This window comes from Rhinopithecus bieti, unplaced genomic scaffold (assembly GCF_001698545.2).
Source record: "Rhinopithecus bieti isolate Rb0 unplaced genomic scaffold, ASM169854v2 scaffold_9663, whole genome shotgun sequence".
Classification (NCBI taxonomy): Eukaryota; Metazoa; Chordata; class Mammalia; order Primates; family Cercopithecidae; genus Rhinopithecus; species Rhinopithecus bieti.
Genome location: NW_016806456.1, coordinates 4,210,387 through 4,228,984, shown reverse-complemented (window position 1 = coordinate 4,228,984; position 18,598 = coordinate 4,210,387). Strand labels below are relative to the sequence as shown.

General features: G+C 42.2%; 1 protein-coding gene across 2 annotated transcripts in view; it reads right to left on the bottom strand.

Annotated features, from left to right (window-relative positions):
* The window catches only part of ABCA1 (ATP binding cassette subfamily A member 1), a 154,414-nt gene that overhangs the window by 62,224 nt on the left and 73,592 nt on the right, over positions 1–18,598 (bottom strand). For both annotated transcript variants that reach the window (XM_017876728.1, XM_017876727.1), the window contains exons 8-9: positions 6,968–7,060; positions 1,840–2,080 (exon numbers count right to left, since the gene is read on the bottom strand). In XM_017876728.1, the coding sequence (XP_017732217.1) occupies positions 1,840–2,080; positions 6,968–7,060 (334 nt within the window). The remainder of the gene's footprint in view (positions 1–1,839; positions 2,081–6,967; positions 7,061–18,598) is intronic.

The following is an 18,598-nucleotide window of genomic DNA, read 5'->3' as shown; positions in this document are numbered from 1 at the left end:
GACCAGCCTGACCAACATGGAGAAACCCTGTCTCTACTAAAAATACAAAATTAGCTGGGCGTGGTGGCACATGAGGCTGAGGCAGGAGAATCGCTTGAACCCAGGAGGCAGAGGTTGCAGTGAGCCGAGATCCGGCCACTGCACTCCAGCCTGGGCGACAGAGCGAGACTCCGTCTCAAAAAAAAAAAAAAAAAAAAAAAAAAAAAAAAAAAAACTCTTAGATTAACATAAGCCAGTATATGTACACTTAACAAAAACCCAAATACAAAAGTTGTAACAGGCAAATGGGTTTGATTATCCAGCAGGATCCCTGATTTTAAAATTCATTCTAAGTTTTCAGGGTTTTTTAGATACCAAGTGTCCTCTATATGCTGGAAAGATAATAGAATTTTTTTTTTTTTTTTTAATGAGGCTGTCCTCACAATTATGTCTGTCATGGAAATGAAGGCTTCCTTGGGTCAACTCGCAAGCTGGGGGACAGGAGAAGATGGGATTTCATTAAAGCTGCCTACAATCCCATCCTCTTCGGGCTTGTAAAGCAATTTGCGAATGTCTGGAGTGCTTTACTCCAGAGAAGAAAAGGTTCTTGTGTTACAAAACCCGCCTCACTCAGTGTCTGAAAGACACACCTGTGGTTGGAAATGGAGAAAGGTTCACCTGCATCAAGTTTTCAAGGAAAAGGATGCCATTGCCTAAAACTGTAACACTGGATCCCTGCTGCCACCAGGCATATGGCACAGGTGCCCACAAAAGTGCTTAAGTGTGGGGAGTGGATGTGGAGATACAAGGTTCTTTAACACTGCCTTGCAGCTAAGAATGAGAAACAAAGAGCAGATCAAATGTCTGACTGTGAGAACATACACAACACCACTAACAGTTATTTTAGAGAGCATAGATCCAGGCAGATTTGGGCTTGAATCCTGGCTCTTGTGGATTAACTCTGATGTGGCTCTGACCAAGGCACTTAACCTCCCTGAGCCTACGAAATGTGGGGTTAAAGAATCTTCCCTACAGGGTTATCATGAGGGTAAAATGAGATAACTTAAACAGAATGCATAGTGCATAAGAAATTCTACTTAAATGTTAGTTTTTTTGTTGTTGTTGTTGCTATTATCATTAGTGTTATCTCTTTTACGTTACTATAAAGCTTATCTCGATGGTAATATTAAAACCAGTATATCATCCTTTTTAAAAATGTTCTTCCAGCTTTTTTGAGTGATAACTGACAAATAAAAATTGTATATATTTAAGGTATACAATGTGATGTCTTCTGTATACACTGTGAAAGGATCACCACAATCAAGCTGTTAATAAATCTATCACCTCATAGTTACCTTTTTTGTGTAGTCTGAACACTTCAGATCTACTCTTAGCAAATTTCAAGTATACCATACAGTGTTACTAACTATAGTCATCACAATGTACATCAGATCTCAGGAACTTATTCATCATGTGAAACTGACACTTTGTACACTTTATATATATTCCATATATAAGTGAGATCTTGCAGGATTTCTCCCTCTGCCATTATCTCATTCTTGACTACTCTGGAAGCCACCTTTCTACATCCCCCAGAAAACCAGGAGGCTGGCTGTCAATCATTCATTCCATTGATAAACACTACTGTGCACCTGAGAAGTTCCAGGCTGCATTCAGAGTACTGGGCACAGGTAGCCAATCAAGAGAAGCCTCTCTCCTCCAGGGGGAGCTCAGTCTGGTGGGCAAATGGGCATGTAGACATCTAACGCTGCTACAGAGGGAGGAGACGACACAGGCCAAGGCCAGAACTAAGGTAGGGATGGGGTTGGTGACAGGTCTGGGGTCTGCACAGACACTCACTTGTAGAGTTGTCGTAGAAGGTTTCAGCATCTTCCTCAGTGCCATTGCCTCCAAAGAGGGCTTTGTAGTTATTGTCCTCATACCAGTTGAGAGACTTGATCTTCAGACCCCCTCCCTCGGGATGCCCGCAGACAATACGAGACACAGCCTGGTAGATTTGGGTGGAAGAGCTGGAGCTGTTCACGTTGGTCAGAAACATCACCTCCTGTCGCATGTCACTCCAGCTTCTCATGCTGAACAGCTGGCGTCAGGGATGGGGAGAAAAAGGCGGGTAGGGGAAGGGAGAAAAGGGCAGTGCAAGAGTTTGGGACGAGAAGAGAAAGAAACATCTTATTTTCTTGACCTCTCAAAAGCCATGTCCCAGAACATATTTTGTCAGGTGTCATCTCAAAGCCTTGGCATGAGCTTGCCAGAACCTGGCTACCCAATCTGTGGTCCAGGAACGAGCAGCATCAGCATTACTGGAGACACTGTTGGAAATGCAGATTCTGAGACCCCTCTGCCGACCTGCAGAATTCAAATCTACACCGCCACAAGATGCCCAGGTGATTCCTGTGCTCACTGAAGTTTGAGAAGCACAGCCTGGAGTTAGTGAAGCCCCTGGAGCTGGGCTTTGTTTCACTGGGATTATCTTCCAGTTTATAGATGAGAATGCTTTCTCTGAACAGCTACATCTGAGTGTTGTTGAGCCTATCAGGAACTGCTCTCAGCCTCGATAACTGACTCACTTCTAAAACTCCTCGAACTCCAGTGTGGAAATTGAGTAGCCCTGTCCCCCTTGGGAGAAAAGGTACTGTATGTGAAGTTCCCTATCTCGGTCTCAGTAAAGTGTCAGGCAATGGAAAAGCATAAGGTGAAAAACTCGAGTCTAGGCCGGGCGCGGTGGCCCACACCTGTAATCCCAGCACTTTGGGAGGCTGAAGAGGGTAAATCACCTGAGGTCAGGAGTTCAAGACCAGCCCGGCCAACATGGCAAAACCCCCTCTCTACTAAAAATACAAAAATTAGCGGGGCGTGGTGGCATGTGCTTGTAATCCCAGCTACTAGGGAGGCTGAGGCAGGAGAATCACTTGAATCCAGGAGGCAGATGATGCAGTGAGCAGAGTGCCACTACACTCTAGCCTGGGTGGCAACAGCAAGACTCTGTCTCAAAAAAAAGAAAGAAAGAAAAAAAAAAAAAAGAAAACTCGAGTCTGAACCCTAGCTATGTCCCTCGTCAGCTTACAGTCTTTGAAAGGTCACACCATGTCTCTGAGTGCTCAACTTCTCCATCTTTCATGGAGCTCGCTGAGACACAACTTGGCTTGGTTTTGGTAGACTTGGGGAGCAGTACATGCTTATGCTATGGTCTGGACACTGCCCTCTATTCATCATCAAGACAAGAAAGCTAAAACAGTGTGTGGTGAGGCATAAATCCTATGCCACACATGAGGGTGCCCTGCAGAGAACAGCTCCAACAGGGCGAGTCAGAAACCCCAGGCAGCCGGGGTGCGTCTGTGACTGCCACTCAACAAACATCAATGAGCCGGGCGGCGGCGCTCTGTCTTACATACAAATGTATTCCGGCACTTTGTGGAGTTCTCGGCCCCAATGCTATCATGAAATATTTATAGAGCACTTTGTATTTCCAAACATTTCACAATAAATCATTAATAAATCCCTGCATTCCTTGAAATGTCACTGCATGTTCACACCGCCTGGGAAGACTGAGCTATAGAGCACAGAGGGGAGGGGCCATGAGGCCCTGCACCCAGCCTGGAAAGCTCTATATGCCTAGCTTTCGACCTCACAGCCTGCTGGTTCCTGTAAGTGGCATGGTCCAGCACTCTCTAGGTCCTAAGCTTTGCCTTCTGCCTCCCGATGGGAACTAGGCTCTCCAGAGGTGGGTCAAAGGCCACAAGGATTTTTTTTCTCCAGAGAGGGGGCATCTAGCACACTCCACAAGAACCCAATTAGGTGAGGTGGACAGCTTTTCCCAACTTTATCTTTTCATAACCTGTAACAGCCCTAGAGATTTTTAAACAATAGTGAGTCAAAGCACTCATTTCTCTTTCCAAAGGCAGCCTCACCACCATTCCACCACTCCCCAATCAAAAAAACAAATTTCTTCCCACATAAAGCCAACAAATCTTTCTAAAGAAGCACCATAAATTACTGAGTTATTCCAAACTATTGGCTCTTCCCAGCACCCGTTTTAGGGACAAACTCTTACTGGTTCTCCTACACCTCAGCTCACACTCCAGACTTTTCTGGGAAGGGCTGACTCTCAGGGAGGGATGGCTCTTCATCCTTTAGCCCACAGATGATGGTGATGTTTGAACATCATCAGTTGAGTGAATGAATGAAACTGACTTACTGCTTTCTCAATCCAGCACAGTGTCCTTTGTCCTCCCGTTCCCCCATCCCAGTCTCTTCTCAATCCAACAACCAGAGTGTAAACAGTCTAAACTCTAGATCACACCATGTCCCCCTCCCTCAACCTTCCACTGGATTCCCATCTCACCCAGCAGGAATCCAAAGTCTTGCCAGGCCTGTATGGCACTCACCTCCTCCTGCTCTGAGCTCCTCTCCTCCCCGCACCACTTGCTCACTTTCCCTGGTCCTTAAACACATTCCTTAGGCATGCCCTAGCATCAATGTCTTTGTATCTGCCATTCTTCCTGCTTGGAGTTTCCTTCCCTCTCCACAGACATGCTTTCATCTCCTTCAGGTTCAACTGTCACAAGAGGGCTTCCCTAATCACCCCCTTTAAAATAGCACCTTCTCATGCTCTATCCCCCTTACCCTGCTTTTTCTTCACTGCATATAACCCTCCTGTGGCATTGTACACTGACCTGTTTGTTTCTGTCTCTCACTCCATATGTGCCCCAAGAGAGCAGAGAAGTTAGCGTGTTCACTGCTAAGTCCCCAACACCTAGCAATGCCAGGCAGCTGGTCGGTGCTGGGTGGACATCTGAGATGCTGCCTCCCTGTCCTCCCTTCCCATCACCCAGATGTGAAACTCATGTCAGCTTTCATTCATCTTATTCCTCAAGTCCTCGTTTCCTCTCTATTTCCAGGTTCTGCTAGTGCATATTTTCTTTCTTGGAAGGGTCTCCTTTCTATTCCAGTTGCTACTGGAGTTTTTCATGAAGCAGGCAACAACACAGGCTTTGGAATCCAACAATTCTGGGTTCGAATCCCAGTTCTGTCAATTAACTCACTGGGTGACTGGAAAAGTTGCCTAACTTTTCTGAGCCTTGGTGCCATCTGCAAAATGGACACAATGAGACCCACTCAGGTTTGTCATGTGGAGTATACAAGGAAATAAGCGACACTGCCTGAACCAAGGCAGCTCCTCAGAAGACATTCACTCCCTTTTTCTTTTCCTTTCAAGAGTTGTGCTTTGGTCAAAATTATCAACTTTCCACACACTGACTGAACGCACAAGGGCATTTACTGATCTTCTCCTATTTGTCTCACAGAAATAGCAAGTTAGACAATGAGTAACTTGTGATCAAAGGGACTTGGAGGTGTTCTATTGAAAGAAGCAGATGGTCCTTGCTTGTCCTGGACCAGGAGCAAGCAGGGCACAAGAAGCAGCTGCCAAGAAAAATGTATATTGTTCACTTGGAGAGTCTCCAGCACATCAGCAATGGGGACATCACCTGTTTCCAAGTTTTTTTTTTTAATGCCAGAAAAAAAAAAAAAAAAAACAGGGCCAGTGATGTAAGTGAAAACAGCTGTAACCAAACCCTGAGTTTAGAGGCATCCTCCCCCGTTACAGCCTCTGCTTTGCTTTCTCTAAGGCCAGAAATGAACATGGGACAGAGGGCTGGGAGGGGGTCTGCAGAGCAAGGCAAGGCATGTCAATGTCAGCTAACAGGGCCCTAGAGAAACAGCTACAGACTTGCAAAACGGTTTATCCTTCTCATTCTCCCCCTGGAAAAACCCTAGTTGGTCCAGCTTCTCTACCTAGTAAAAAAAAGTCACAAGCCTTCATAACCGGGGTAACAAATGGCAAGCTGAAAGAAGGCTTTTCCTCTGGAAAGGGAACCCAAAAGTCAAACCTCGTCAGTCAGAAACATGTGAGCAGAATTCAAAGAAAGAAAATAGAAGAGGACAGGAAGAAATACACTAACGGGTCAATAGTGTTTAATCTCAGCATTTTTGGTATTTTCCAAGTGTTCTGCATTTTCCACAATGAACAGGCAATACTCTCATTGTTAGAAAACATAAAGTTCATTTTGATATTTGAAAACATGATGCAAGCACCAAAAAATGGGTAGGTTAGATACAAACACCAAAAAAGGAAAAATGAATTAGAGAAGCAGCTAAAAATAAGGGTGGACCAAGTCTGAGACAATTTCCCCACAAATTATTATTTTCCAATGTCCTATAAGTTAAAGTGTGTATTGTTTGTGACCACTGCCCCCTGGCTCAGCTTCTCATGCAGGGGGACACCAGACAGTTCCTCGCTTCCAAGTCTAATTTGAAACAAGGCTAGAGTCAGAAAAGTGGAGTGTGCACTGACTGGGAGTCAGAGCCAACTGCTTTTACAAGTGCCTACAGGCCCTCTGATCCTAGGACAGAGATTACTCTGATATATTTGTTGACATGTGGACCTAAAAGGCAAACTCAACTTAATGTTCATTAAGAGATCATATTCCCACAGTTGAACCTCAGAAGCCAGATGCCTACAAGGGAAAGGGCTGAAATAGGGGTACCACGTTATTCCTGTTAGTTAGCAAGCATGTGTGTTGGTAAAATGATTGGCCTTGCTACTGAAGAAGCAATATGAAGAAGTTGCTGGTCAGACAAAAGCAGTGCATGGGCGGTGACAGAGAGAATTCTCCTCTTTACAAATGTATGATTACCTAGGGGCAAAGAGAAAAAAGGGAGAAGGTTCTAAACTAGATATCCAGCTGTTAGCCACTAACTAATTAGCTCTGAGACATCTATGAGTTTTGATTGCTTCATTTCTAAACTAAGGAAATCAAAATATTATTTTTTACATCACTTATACTTCGAAAATTGATATTACATCCCATGCGATATTCAAATCCAAAGGACCTCTTGCCAAACTCAGGAATGAAAAAAATGATACAGCGAACGGTCTGCTTTCTGGTATTGGAAAGACACAACTTACCTCCTGGGCCAGAGTCCCAAGACTATGCAGCAATGTTTTTGTGGCTTCAGCCAGCTCCTTGCTCGGGAGGGGAGATGTAGAGTTTAGTCCTCTCTGTAATGAGAAAGAAAACTTTGTTTTTGAGTTCAAATGTAAACCTGAAATCTCTATTGGAAATAAACAAGTGAATTAAAACTGTTCACAATCTTGAGTTTAACAAGACACTGACTCCTAACCAAAACTAGACACTACAATTATTTCTAACTGTAAGTTTGCATTTTGTTTATTTTCAAACTCATTGTTTGATTAATGGTTTTAAATGAAGCAGGAATATTGTACTTAAAACTAGTTAATATGTAATAGATAAAAAGGATCTCATGTGGGCTGGGGGGATGTGTCCAATACAACTCTGACCGCAAATTCCCAAATCTGTCTGAGTCCGCAAGATAGGTGATATGGGAATGGCTTTGAGAAACAAGTTAATGATGGCTCACAAGAAAGGAAGAAAATATAAAGTTTAAAGCTGTCAAAAATAGGGAAAGATGGAATTCTGTCACTCTGTTCAAGTCAGCACTGTTTCTAACACTGGAAATTTAACGTAGAACATTTAGTTTTACATCGAGTTTTAGTCAAATCTTTGTATGTGCCAATTCATATATTTAATTGCTGTTATATGTCACCTAACTGCATAGCAGATACAGGACAATAATTCATTAGAACAGGGAAAAGATAAATTAGGGCAGAAAGCATAAGCTAAAGAAAAAAAAGAAAAAAAAAGAACAGTAATTTACAGATTATGAAGTCAGAATTGCTACAGCTGAGGAGCCTCAAGTTGGGTTCTGAGTGTTCAGGCTTCCAAAGAGAAAAAAACATGAGTCAGTTTCATCATTCTTATTTGTCAAGTAGGAAAAAAGTATCCAGGGAAAATCCACCTTTCTTGATGTTTCTATGAGCATTGTTTTATTCAATATCATATCAGACATCTCTGAAGTTTAGAGAAGGTTGGGCTATTTTGACATTTATAGTATCAGAGACTGTTGTGAAATTATAATGTAGACTACACAAGAAAATGTCTAGAAGTGGCTGGGACTCACTATCTCTTGAGAAATAGCAGCCTGGGATGTTTTCTTTTAAAGAGAACTCCAAATGCAGAAGGGATTGAGTATCCTTCTGATCATCACAATATCCAAGCATAATCCTGAATGTGCATTTCTGAGAAAACCTGCCTAAAGGTTCTATGAAAGAACTTGTCCAGCTGATTCATCTCTTCTGGAACGGGTTCTTCACCAGAGTCCCAGTATTCCCACATTCACAGTCCTCAAAGGGACCCACGTGATCTCCCTTAAATGCCAGACTCATGTAGACCTCTGTGATACACAGAGGTGTTCATGATTGTTCCTTCCATAGGAAGTAATTCATGAGCAAAAAACAGATGAGGTGTTTTGTTTCTACTTTCTCTCTTTGGGTTCACTTCATAACTAAAAGTTAACACACTAGAAGCCGAACCTACGGAGAATATGCCTGAAAAACTACTACAAACACAAACTGAGAGATCTTAATTGAAAGCTATAGGAGGTAAAGTGTTTTTGTGTTTAACATTAGGCCTACAAGATGACAGATGTTCAAGATTGTATAGCAAAAACAAAACAAACCCAGGACAAAACAAGAAATGCCCGATTGATGGAATGTAAATTTAAGTAAAAACAAAATGTGGTAGTTAATCCACTTCTTTTATAAAGACTGAATGGAGATAAGATTCTTAGGATTCTTGTCACTCACTCTCCCCTGCTACCCTGTGCCCCAATTCTCCATTCATGGGAACCTGGGGTAGCTATAGAACCCTGGGGAAATGACTCAAATTCCCCATCCTTCCATTTTCTCAACTATACAGCAAAGTTTATAATGCTGTGCACATATCACAGAGTTTTTATGAGCACTAAAACTGGAGGATATGTACAAAGCCCCTCACACAGTGCCTGGCGCATGGTAAGTGCTCACAATTGTCAACAATGTCATCCCCTGCCTTTTTCTTCCCTTGCATGAAAGTTTACTGCCAAAACTGGAGGGCTTTTGTGTGCAAACAGGGTTTTCAAGTTTGTGTTTTTGTTTTGTTTTGTTTTTTTTTTATAACGTTGTGGGTGAACGTGCAGGTTTTACATTATGTACTTGTGCCATGTTGGTGTGCTGCACCCATCAACTCGTCAGCACCCATCATTTCCGTCATTTTATCAGGTGATAACTCCCAATGCGAATCCCTCCCCCCTCCGCCCTCCCATGATAGGCCCTCCGATGTGTGATGTTCCCCTTCCCCGAGGTCCAAGGTGATCTCAATTGTTAGTTCCCACCTATGAGGAGAACATGCAGTGTTTGGTTTTCTGTTCTTGTGATAGTTTGCTAAGAATGATGGTTTCCAGCTGCATCCATGTCCCTGCAAAGGACGGCAAACCTATCCTTTTTTATGGCTGCATAATATCTCCACTGGTGTATATTGTGCCACATTTTCTTAATCCCAGTCCCTTATCACAGATGGACATTTGGTTGGATTCCAAGTCTTTGGCATTGTGAATAGTGCCGCAATAAACATACGTGTGCATGTGTCTTTATAGCAGCATGATTTATAATCCTTTCTCTGTTTCTCGGCAAGGTCTTGAACTTTTTCTTCTATTGAAATGTCCTTCCTCTGCTAGGCAGAGACTACAACTACCATCACACAGCACATCAGCCACACTCCAATGTGCTGTCTCTAATAGTATAATTACTCCTCACCGCAAGGTGAAGACATCCTCATCCTAATTCCTGAAGGCTTGGGATAAAATGCCTTTCTCCCCTTCTAACCCTTTTCTTTTACTGAGCATTTGCCAAACTGCAAAATAAAAGATAATACTAAGTGGATGAAATATACATGATATGCATAATAGGTTGTGTATAGATATACTATATGTATTCATGTATGTATTTATGTATAGGCTTATATGTATAGACATATATACACACATATATCTTACACATATTAACTGACCTCAAAGTTGACATTTAAGTTGAAAAACCTGAAGGAAAACTCATTCCCTATGATAGGTATGTGTATGCTTATATGTGCACACACACAGAGATACACATTTTTATCTTAATGTATATTCATTATGCACCTTCTCTTTAAAGCAGGTGATGTTTTTACAGCAGTGGTATAGCTTCCCTTGTAATAAAATGTAATTATCCAAAAGAAGTGACTTTATTTAAAAAATATATTAACTAAAAATGGTACCAGCTGCACTTGAATATGACCAAAATCATGACAGAGTTGTGAATGACTGGGATTCGCTAACACCATGAGGTTTGGGGAGCTACTGTACCAGAATCACCTGTGGTGCTTGTTAAATATGCAGATTCAGGCCGGGTATGGTGGTTCACACCTGTAATCCCAGCACTTTGGGAAGCCAAAGTGGGTGGATCACCTGAGGTCAGGAGTTCAAGACCAGCTTGGCCAACATGGCGAAACCCCCTCTCTACTAGAAGTATAAAAATTAGCTGGGCGTGGTGGCATGTGCTTGTAATCCCAGCTACTAGGGAGGCTGAGGCAGGAAAACTGCTTGAAACTGGGAGGTAGAAGTTGCAGTGAGCCAAGATGGCGCCAATACACTCCAGCCTGGGCATCAGAGTGAGACTCGGTCTCAGAAAAAAAAAAAAAACGCAGATTCTCAGCCACCTGAGACCTACTGGATGAGAAGTTTAAGAGTGTGATCCAGGAATCCTCAGGAGATTCTTTTGAGCGCTGAGGTTTGAGAACCAGCACGACATTCACAAAGTCTCCCTTCCCAGTACGCTTTGCGCCAATGTGCTTGGTGGTACATTCTGTGTCTGGTCCACATACTATAATCTGCTTCAGACTCTGAAGCAGTGAAGAGGCCACTCCGTTCACCTGGCCCTGAGTAGGATCCAAGATGGTGCCAAACACATGGGGTGCCAGGTTTATCACACCAATTAGATACAGTAGTCACCAAGTGCAGATGTTTCTAAAAACCCCAAGCCCAACATTCACCCATTGTCACCATTACCAGTCATCTGTCTCCTCAAGGGTACAAATCAGTGAATGGGTCTGTTGTTTTTACAACATGTCTTCTCCATCTGAATAAATTTAAATCTTCAAGGGCAATAGTTTTTCCAACATCTTTAGGATTTTTAGTTTACATTTTAGTTTACATTTAACTCTGGAGCAAGCTTATTCTTCTTGTCTTAAAAGCCCCACACTTCAGCAAAACTGCAGGCACACAGCACGGCCTACAGCCTGACTGTTTAACCCGGGAATGTAGTTGACCATGGATGTAAACATAGGTCCCGTTAAATTTGCTGAGGGCATCAGAACTTTACATTAGCAGACACCAATTCAATGCCATATCTTATGATATGACCTCCTTATCAGTAGTCTGTATGTTGGGTTTGATTGCTTGTTTAACTTGACTGTTTTTGGTTTTGGTCTCTAACAGAAACATCGGCTCAACCCACCCATAAGTAATATGGTAGAACAATCAATGCCATGGTTAGAATCCTTTTTAAACTAGTTATTTATTTGAGATTAAGTGCTCAGTATTCACTAATAATATCGGCAATCTGTAGTCATACAAACAAATTTCCATTTTCAAAGGAATATTGGTTGGAGTTACACAATCAGGCATAGATTGATATCACAGGGTTAACAAAACACACATGATTCAAATTCAGCATCAAGTTGAAAGCTTGGATTATCCAGATATTTGCTCATGACTTAATTTTACTTTTCTGTGCAACAAAACATAACATAACCTGAAAAAATAAGCCAAAGACTAGAAGCATGGATTTTTTAAAGTTTAGTATAAAAATAGAATACTATGGCAAAAATTAACCAGATTCCACATGTATCAACACTGATAAATCTCAAGAACATAATTCCGAATGAAGTGGCAGGCCAATATGCACGCTTACACAATGTGAACACATTTAGGCCAGTACCAAATAGTGTTATTCATAGAATGTAAGTATACATGATATAGAGGATTAAAACATCCAATTGCAAGACAGGAGTTATCTTTGAAGAAAGAGCTAGGGAAACAGAGGTGGCATCAGCTGTACCTGTAATGTTTCATTTCTTAAATAGAACCTGGAGTCAGCATGGCAACATGATGGATGATGGTACAGGAGTGTTTTTGTTTGTTTTGAGATGGAGTCTCACTCTGTCACCCAGGCTAGAGTGCAGTGGTGTGATCTCAGTTCACTGCAACCTCCCCCTCCCGGATTCAAGCAATTCTCCTGCCTCAGTCTCTCAAGCAGCTGGGATTACAGGTGCATGCCACCATGCCTGGCTAATTTTTGTCTTTTTGGTAGAGGCGGTGTTACACCATGTTGGCCAGGCTAGTCTCCAACTCCTGACCTCAAGTGATCTGCCTGCCTCGGCCTCCCAAAGTGCTGGGATTGCAGGCAGGAGCCACCACACCTGGCCAGAAGTGTTCTTTATGTTATTGTAGATTACCTTTTTTCATGTTGAAACTATTTCATAATTTTCTTTTCATTTCAATGAAAAGATAAAAGAGGAAGGATAGTTGAGCAGGAAGAAAGGAAGGGTAAAGAATCTATGTTGGCCTGAGCACGTATCAGATCTAACAGACAGGTAACTTCCTTGAATAAAATTAACCCCAGCAAAGAATTCATGCCTTGAAACTAGACCACAAAATACAGCCTGAGAATCATGTGTCTGCACCTACTATTCACTGTGGTCTCCTGCTCACGCTTACTTGATGAAGGCAGACATAACCCTGCCAAATCCTATTTCCAAAGAGCTTCAGTAAGCAATTCACAGCTTGGAATTCCTACGATTATTTTCTAACCAAAACATTCTCTTGGCTATGAACTCATACAGGTCTCCACTGCACCCAGGAGGCAAGTGACTTTCTTATACGAAGTAAAGGAAATGGGAAAAAGAAGGAAAATAAAACCTTTAGTGAGGGACTATATTTTCTGAGTTAAGCTATTTAACTTATTTATGTATAAGTTTTTATACACAATTTATGTATGACTCAATATTTTTAGATCATAACTCATTACAGTTAGATCATAACTACAATGTCATTACAGGAAGAATGCACAAATGCTTACTGTTATTATTCGAAAGCTCCCACCCACTTCCGCAAAATGTGTTAATCACAACATACAACGTTTCCTAAAAGCATGACGTTCTGCGACACTGGCCCCAGAAAGACAAAGGCTGCTGTGCCCCATTCTTTCTGGGTCTAAGAGATGGCTTCATTATATTCTTTCCATCCTCATTAGCTTATGAGTTAAGTCGAGAAGGACTGAAAAATTGTTTAAAGGCTATAAGCTGGCAAAGTCAATTTGGCTTTAATCTTTGAGACGGTGTCTTATTTCAACTCAGTATGCAGCACAGTTCTGGGCACTTAACAATTAGATACCCAGTAAGTGTTTCTAGAAGAAAAATGAAAAAGAAGGGAGAAGTGCATGAGTAGATGAAAGATGGAGTAATGTGAGTTCTGCTCCAAAGACCATTCACATTCACAGAAATGCTCTGTTTCGTATTCACCTCATCAAGTCACTCAGCCTGTGGAGCCTTTAATGGCTCCCCTTGCTCTGAGAATGAGGCCCTATATCCTCACATGGCTCGTGAAGAAAGACCTGCCTCAGCCGATCTTTGCCCACCTCTGCAGCATCATATCTCATCATTCCTTCTTCTCATCAAACTCCCCACAGTTATTTCTTCTCCATGCTGAACTATCTCGATTAGGTACAGTTCCCCTAAATGCCACCTTCTCTTCCCTCTCCTCTCTGGACCAATGCATATACTATGTCCTCTACCTGGAACATTCTACTCCCTGTTCTTTACTTGACTGACATCCATTCTTTAGGTCCCCACTTAGAGGATGCTTCTTTTCTGACTGGAAAGACCACACAGTAGGAGGCCCCCTCAGGGCCTGTATCGCACCCAGCAGAGCTGCTCTATACAGCAGCTGCTCCTTTCCTGGTCTGTCCCACCCATTCCCCAACCAGGACAGAAACAGAGAGGGCTGGACCTTGCACATGACTGCCTCCCTGGCCCAGAGCATGGCACTGATTAGGGCTCAATAAACGTTTGCTAAGTGAATGAATGTGTTTGTTAATCCATTATCACTACACAAAATGAACACTGGAAGATAATATTACTAATGCATTAGGAGGCACAGCCAAATAGAAGTAGAAAACACATCTGTGTAATTAAAATGCAACTGAAAATATTTTCAGTTTATAAAAATCTCATCTACATTCAAATTTTTCAGGAATTCTATGACAAAATGAGAAATGCGTATACATATATTGTAATAATATTTTCAACACAATACACAATTTTGTTTTCCTCCTGGGAATGCATGTTACAATGTGTCCATTGGAACATTTCAAATGTCCTTTAAATGTCTTCATAAAGTAGATACAAATTTCTACTTCACTTTGCCCACATGCAAAATCCATCTCAGGCTGGGATTAGTATGTTTTAGTTCAAACTGAAAACAAGTAAACCACAAATCAAAGACTATCACCACCCAGAAGTCATCGCTATCTCCTGGTGATTTCTATGACAGTAAAGATTTCCTCTGGGAAACATTTTAATATTTTTTATTCAAATAGAAAATCATAAAATTACTTTTCTAAGGAACATCCTAAACTTTTAATAAATAATTCAACAATCTAAATATTAACTTTTAAATTAAATGTGTTTAAGGCATCCAAACACTTCATTTTTTGCTGTTTCTAAACATAGTTAAATACATCTACTACCACATAATTCAGAGGAAAAAATTAAACCTGTATCTTAGATACGGCAACAATTTTCATTGAAGAAATAGCATAACTGCGGTGAAAATGTCTGTATAAATGGAGTTGAGCAGTCATATTAACACATTGCTATATCTACCAGCTAGCGCTCTTCTTTTCCCGTAAGAATCAGGTGAACACAGAGCCTGAAGAGTAAATCTACACAGTGTGTCATTCCACCAATGACCAACCGATGAGGACTGCGGCTGCTTGCTGGGAGAAAGCAAGTAAACAGGTGGGCAGTAAAACCACACAAAGCCAAACAAAATCTGATACTTTCCAACAATGTCTGGGTTCCAGAGAGGAGAACACGAAGAGCAGGTGTTCTCTCCTGCAAAAACCCACACAGACGCTTTAAGGACTGCATGTAACAAGTTGAAGTATCTAGCCCTAAAAAGCCACGAGGCTGAAGGTAGCAACGAGCCCCATGTGTATTCTGGGTCCTTGTCTAACAGTCAAGAGGAAGCTAAATAAAGACCCCTCAAGACAAGGATGACTTTGTTCACTCCTCATCCATCTGCTTCTTCGATCTATACACAGCCCAGCTGTGACATTACTTGTCTTCTGGGAGCCTCAGGGCACCCTCACTTTACCTTCTTCTCTCATGAACCAAGATCCACCTTGGTGGGAATGTGCTGGGCACACTGGAAGACACGTGGACAGTTTCTGTGGAACCACTGGTTCCACGAAAACAACTTCCTTTTTTCCCCCACGTTATTGAGTTGGAGATAAATCTGCAAGCCTGGGCTTCCAGCCTTAAGGAGCACACACCATTTTCACATCACTGAGGCAATGGTGAGTCAAGGATAAAGCCCAAATCTAGCTCATTCAACCCAACATTCCTCCCACTACAGCCCACAGTGTCCATGTTGGCAAAGACTGCCGTGAGGGAGCTGGTCGAGAGGTCATCAATGAAACTGGAACGAGAGGACAGCTCTCACTCTGCAGACCCAGGACCTACAAAGAATTCCTCAAATTCCCAGACTCAGCCTTCAGCCTGGTTCTCAGTGTCCACTAGAATGAAAACTCCAAGTGCATCACATCTGCCTTGTTCGTGGTTGAACTTCAGTGCCTAGAACAGTGCTGGTATAAAACCGACATACAATAAACATTTGATGGATTTTTTTCAATGAATGTCTCATACCTTGTTCAGAGATGCTCTGCTCCCAAAGTCACCTCTGTTTGGTTTGTACATTAAAAACCCTAATAGGTAACACTTATTATGCTTTACAGTCACTTTCTGAATATGGGCAAGAAAAAGTGGACAGCTGCAGAGGGGTCAATAAAAGCCAAAGGCACTGAGGGAACACTTCAAATACATGCTAAACTATTCCTTCCCATCAAGAAAGCTGTAGCAGGCTGCATATCCCCCGCAAAGATGTCCACACCCTAATCCTGGAGTCTGTGAATATGCACATTTCATGGCAAATGCACTGTGTAGATGTAATTAAAGTTATGAACCTCAAAATAAGGAGATTATCCTGGATTATGTGAATGGGGCCAAACTGAACACCTGAGCCCTTAAAAGTAAAGAACTTTCTCTGACTGGAGACAGTTCAGATGTGACAGGAGGCGTCAGAGATTTAAAGTGTGAGAGACACTCAACCCACTTGTGGGAGAGGGGTCACACGAAAAGCGTAAGAAGGAATGACGGCAACCTTTAGGAGCAAAAACCAGCCCCTGCCTACAGCCAGCAAGGAAATGGACTTCAGTCCTACAACTGCAGGGGACTGAATTCAGCTGATATCCTGGATAAGCTCCAAAGCAGATTCATCTTCAGAGTCCCCCTAAAAAACAGAGCCCCACAAACACCTTGATATCAGCCCTGTGAGACTCTAAGAAGTAGACCTAGGTACGCTCTGCTGTACCCAGACTTCTGGCCTTGTGAAATAATAAATTTATGTGGTTATAAACTGCTAAGTATTTGGTGACTTGTTACAGCAGGAATAAAAAAAAATTTAAAAATACAATCAGTGAGGACCCTGACAACAGAAGCAAATCAACCTCTCTGGCCAAAATTTGCTAGTTCACTACTATGGCTCCTTCCTGCAGTCCAAAACAGATTAGAGGTTTCTGTGGGACAGGATAGTGGCCCTGTCCTCACTCTGGGAAAGGTATATGCTGCTTTAGGAAGGACCCAAGGGAAAGTTAGGAAAAGTTCACCTGCCCAGCACACCCTATAGCCAAATACACCTTGCTGAGCAGCAAGACAATAGAAGCTCCTGCCAGGTGGCCCTGAGCTCCTCCTAGAGGTTGTTAACTCAACAGTACAAATGCAATGAGCACTCCGTAACAAGTCTCCCTCATGACTAAGTGCATTTATCCCACAGATAATATTTCATATATCCACCTACCTTTGTTCTCATCAAAAGGATATCTTGTGAGTTGAGTCCAGCTCCCAGAAAATACCTGACACATAATAAGAACTCAACAAATATTGCTCAATGCATGAGTAAGATTTTTAAGTAAAAAGCAGAGAACACCTAATGGAAACTGCTCTTAACCCCAGGGAACTTTAAAAACACAACAGCATTCTGACATCCAGTATTAATTTTCACACAAGGTACAGACTAAGGCATAAATAAGAATCTTTGGGTGAAAGGCCTTGACGATATCTGAGCAAGAATGCAGTTTTTCACGGAAATATTCGCCAGGACCACTTTGCTTGGTATGATCTAACAATTATCTACAGAAGAAAACTTCCATCTCTTTTGAGACAGTCTCACTCTGTCACCCAGGCTGGAATGCAGTGGAGTGATCTCAGCTCACTGCAACCTCCACCTCCTGGGTTCAAGTGATTTTTGTGCCTCAGCCTCTTGAGTAGCTGGGATTACAGGTGTGTGCCACCATGCCTGCCCAACAAATTTTTGTATTTTTAGTAGAGAGGGGGTTTCACCATGTTGACCAGGCCAGTCTTGAACTCCTGGCCTCAAGTGATCCACCCATCTCAGCCCCTGCAACGTGCTGGGATTACAACAGACGTGAGCCACTGTGCCTGGCTGAAAACTTCTATCTTGAAGCAACTGTTTTCAAGGACATAATTTCTATTACTCATGTCAATTAAATTATCAACTTCTATTTATTGAGCACCTATTGTGTGCCAGGCCCCATGCCAGGCTCTTCATATGTATAACCAATAATCACAACAAAGGGTCAAATATATTAAATGAATGTAGAAGAAGAGATAACTGAGGCTTAAGGGGACTAAATAACTGATCCAATGTCAATGCTAGTAAATATTCAAATGCGATACTCAAACCCAGATCCATCAGACCCTCCCACATTGCCACACTTTCCCCATGTTGCCAAAACACTGCTTTCTAGAGCACCCAGATTCTGAAGGAGGCCCAGGAGAAAGTCACAATACCCTTGGCTGGAAACAGGGAAACACACACATACACACACAAAAGAAGTAGAAATGTTTCAAAATATCTCTCTTATGAAATTCCACTTTTGGTTCAGAAGCACATTTTGAAAGAAGAGTTTCTCTCCCTGTCATGTTGGGCCTTATATCTGCTTGCTGCTACTGCTGCTGTTCTTGGCACAGTTAACTGTCCATGTGCAAGTTACCACATGTCACATCCATCTACCGTCACACATGTTGAAATTTCAAACAGCAATAGAAAAAGACTGCTTAATGCAAATCAAGTATCAGTCCCTGCATTCCAATTAAGGCCATGCTTAATTCAATAAGAGTCACATTTCAAAATGTTTGGAAGTCCTTTCATCCCAAAGGCTTCCTCAAAAATCATCTCTACACAAAACAATCCTGATCACTCATTCTATTCTAACTCAAGAGCCCCATTTTGAAGAGAGGTCTCTTGG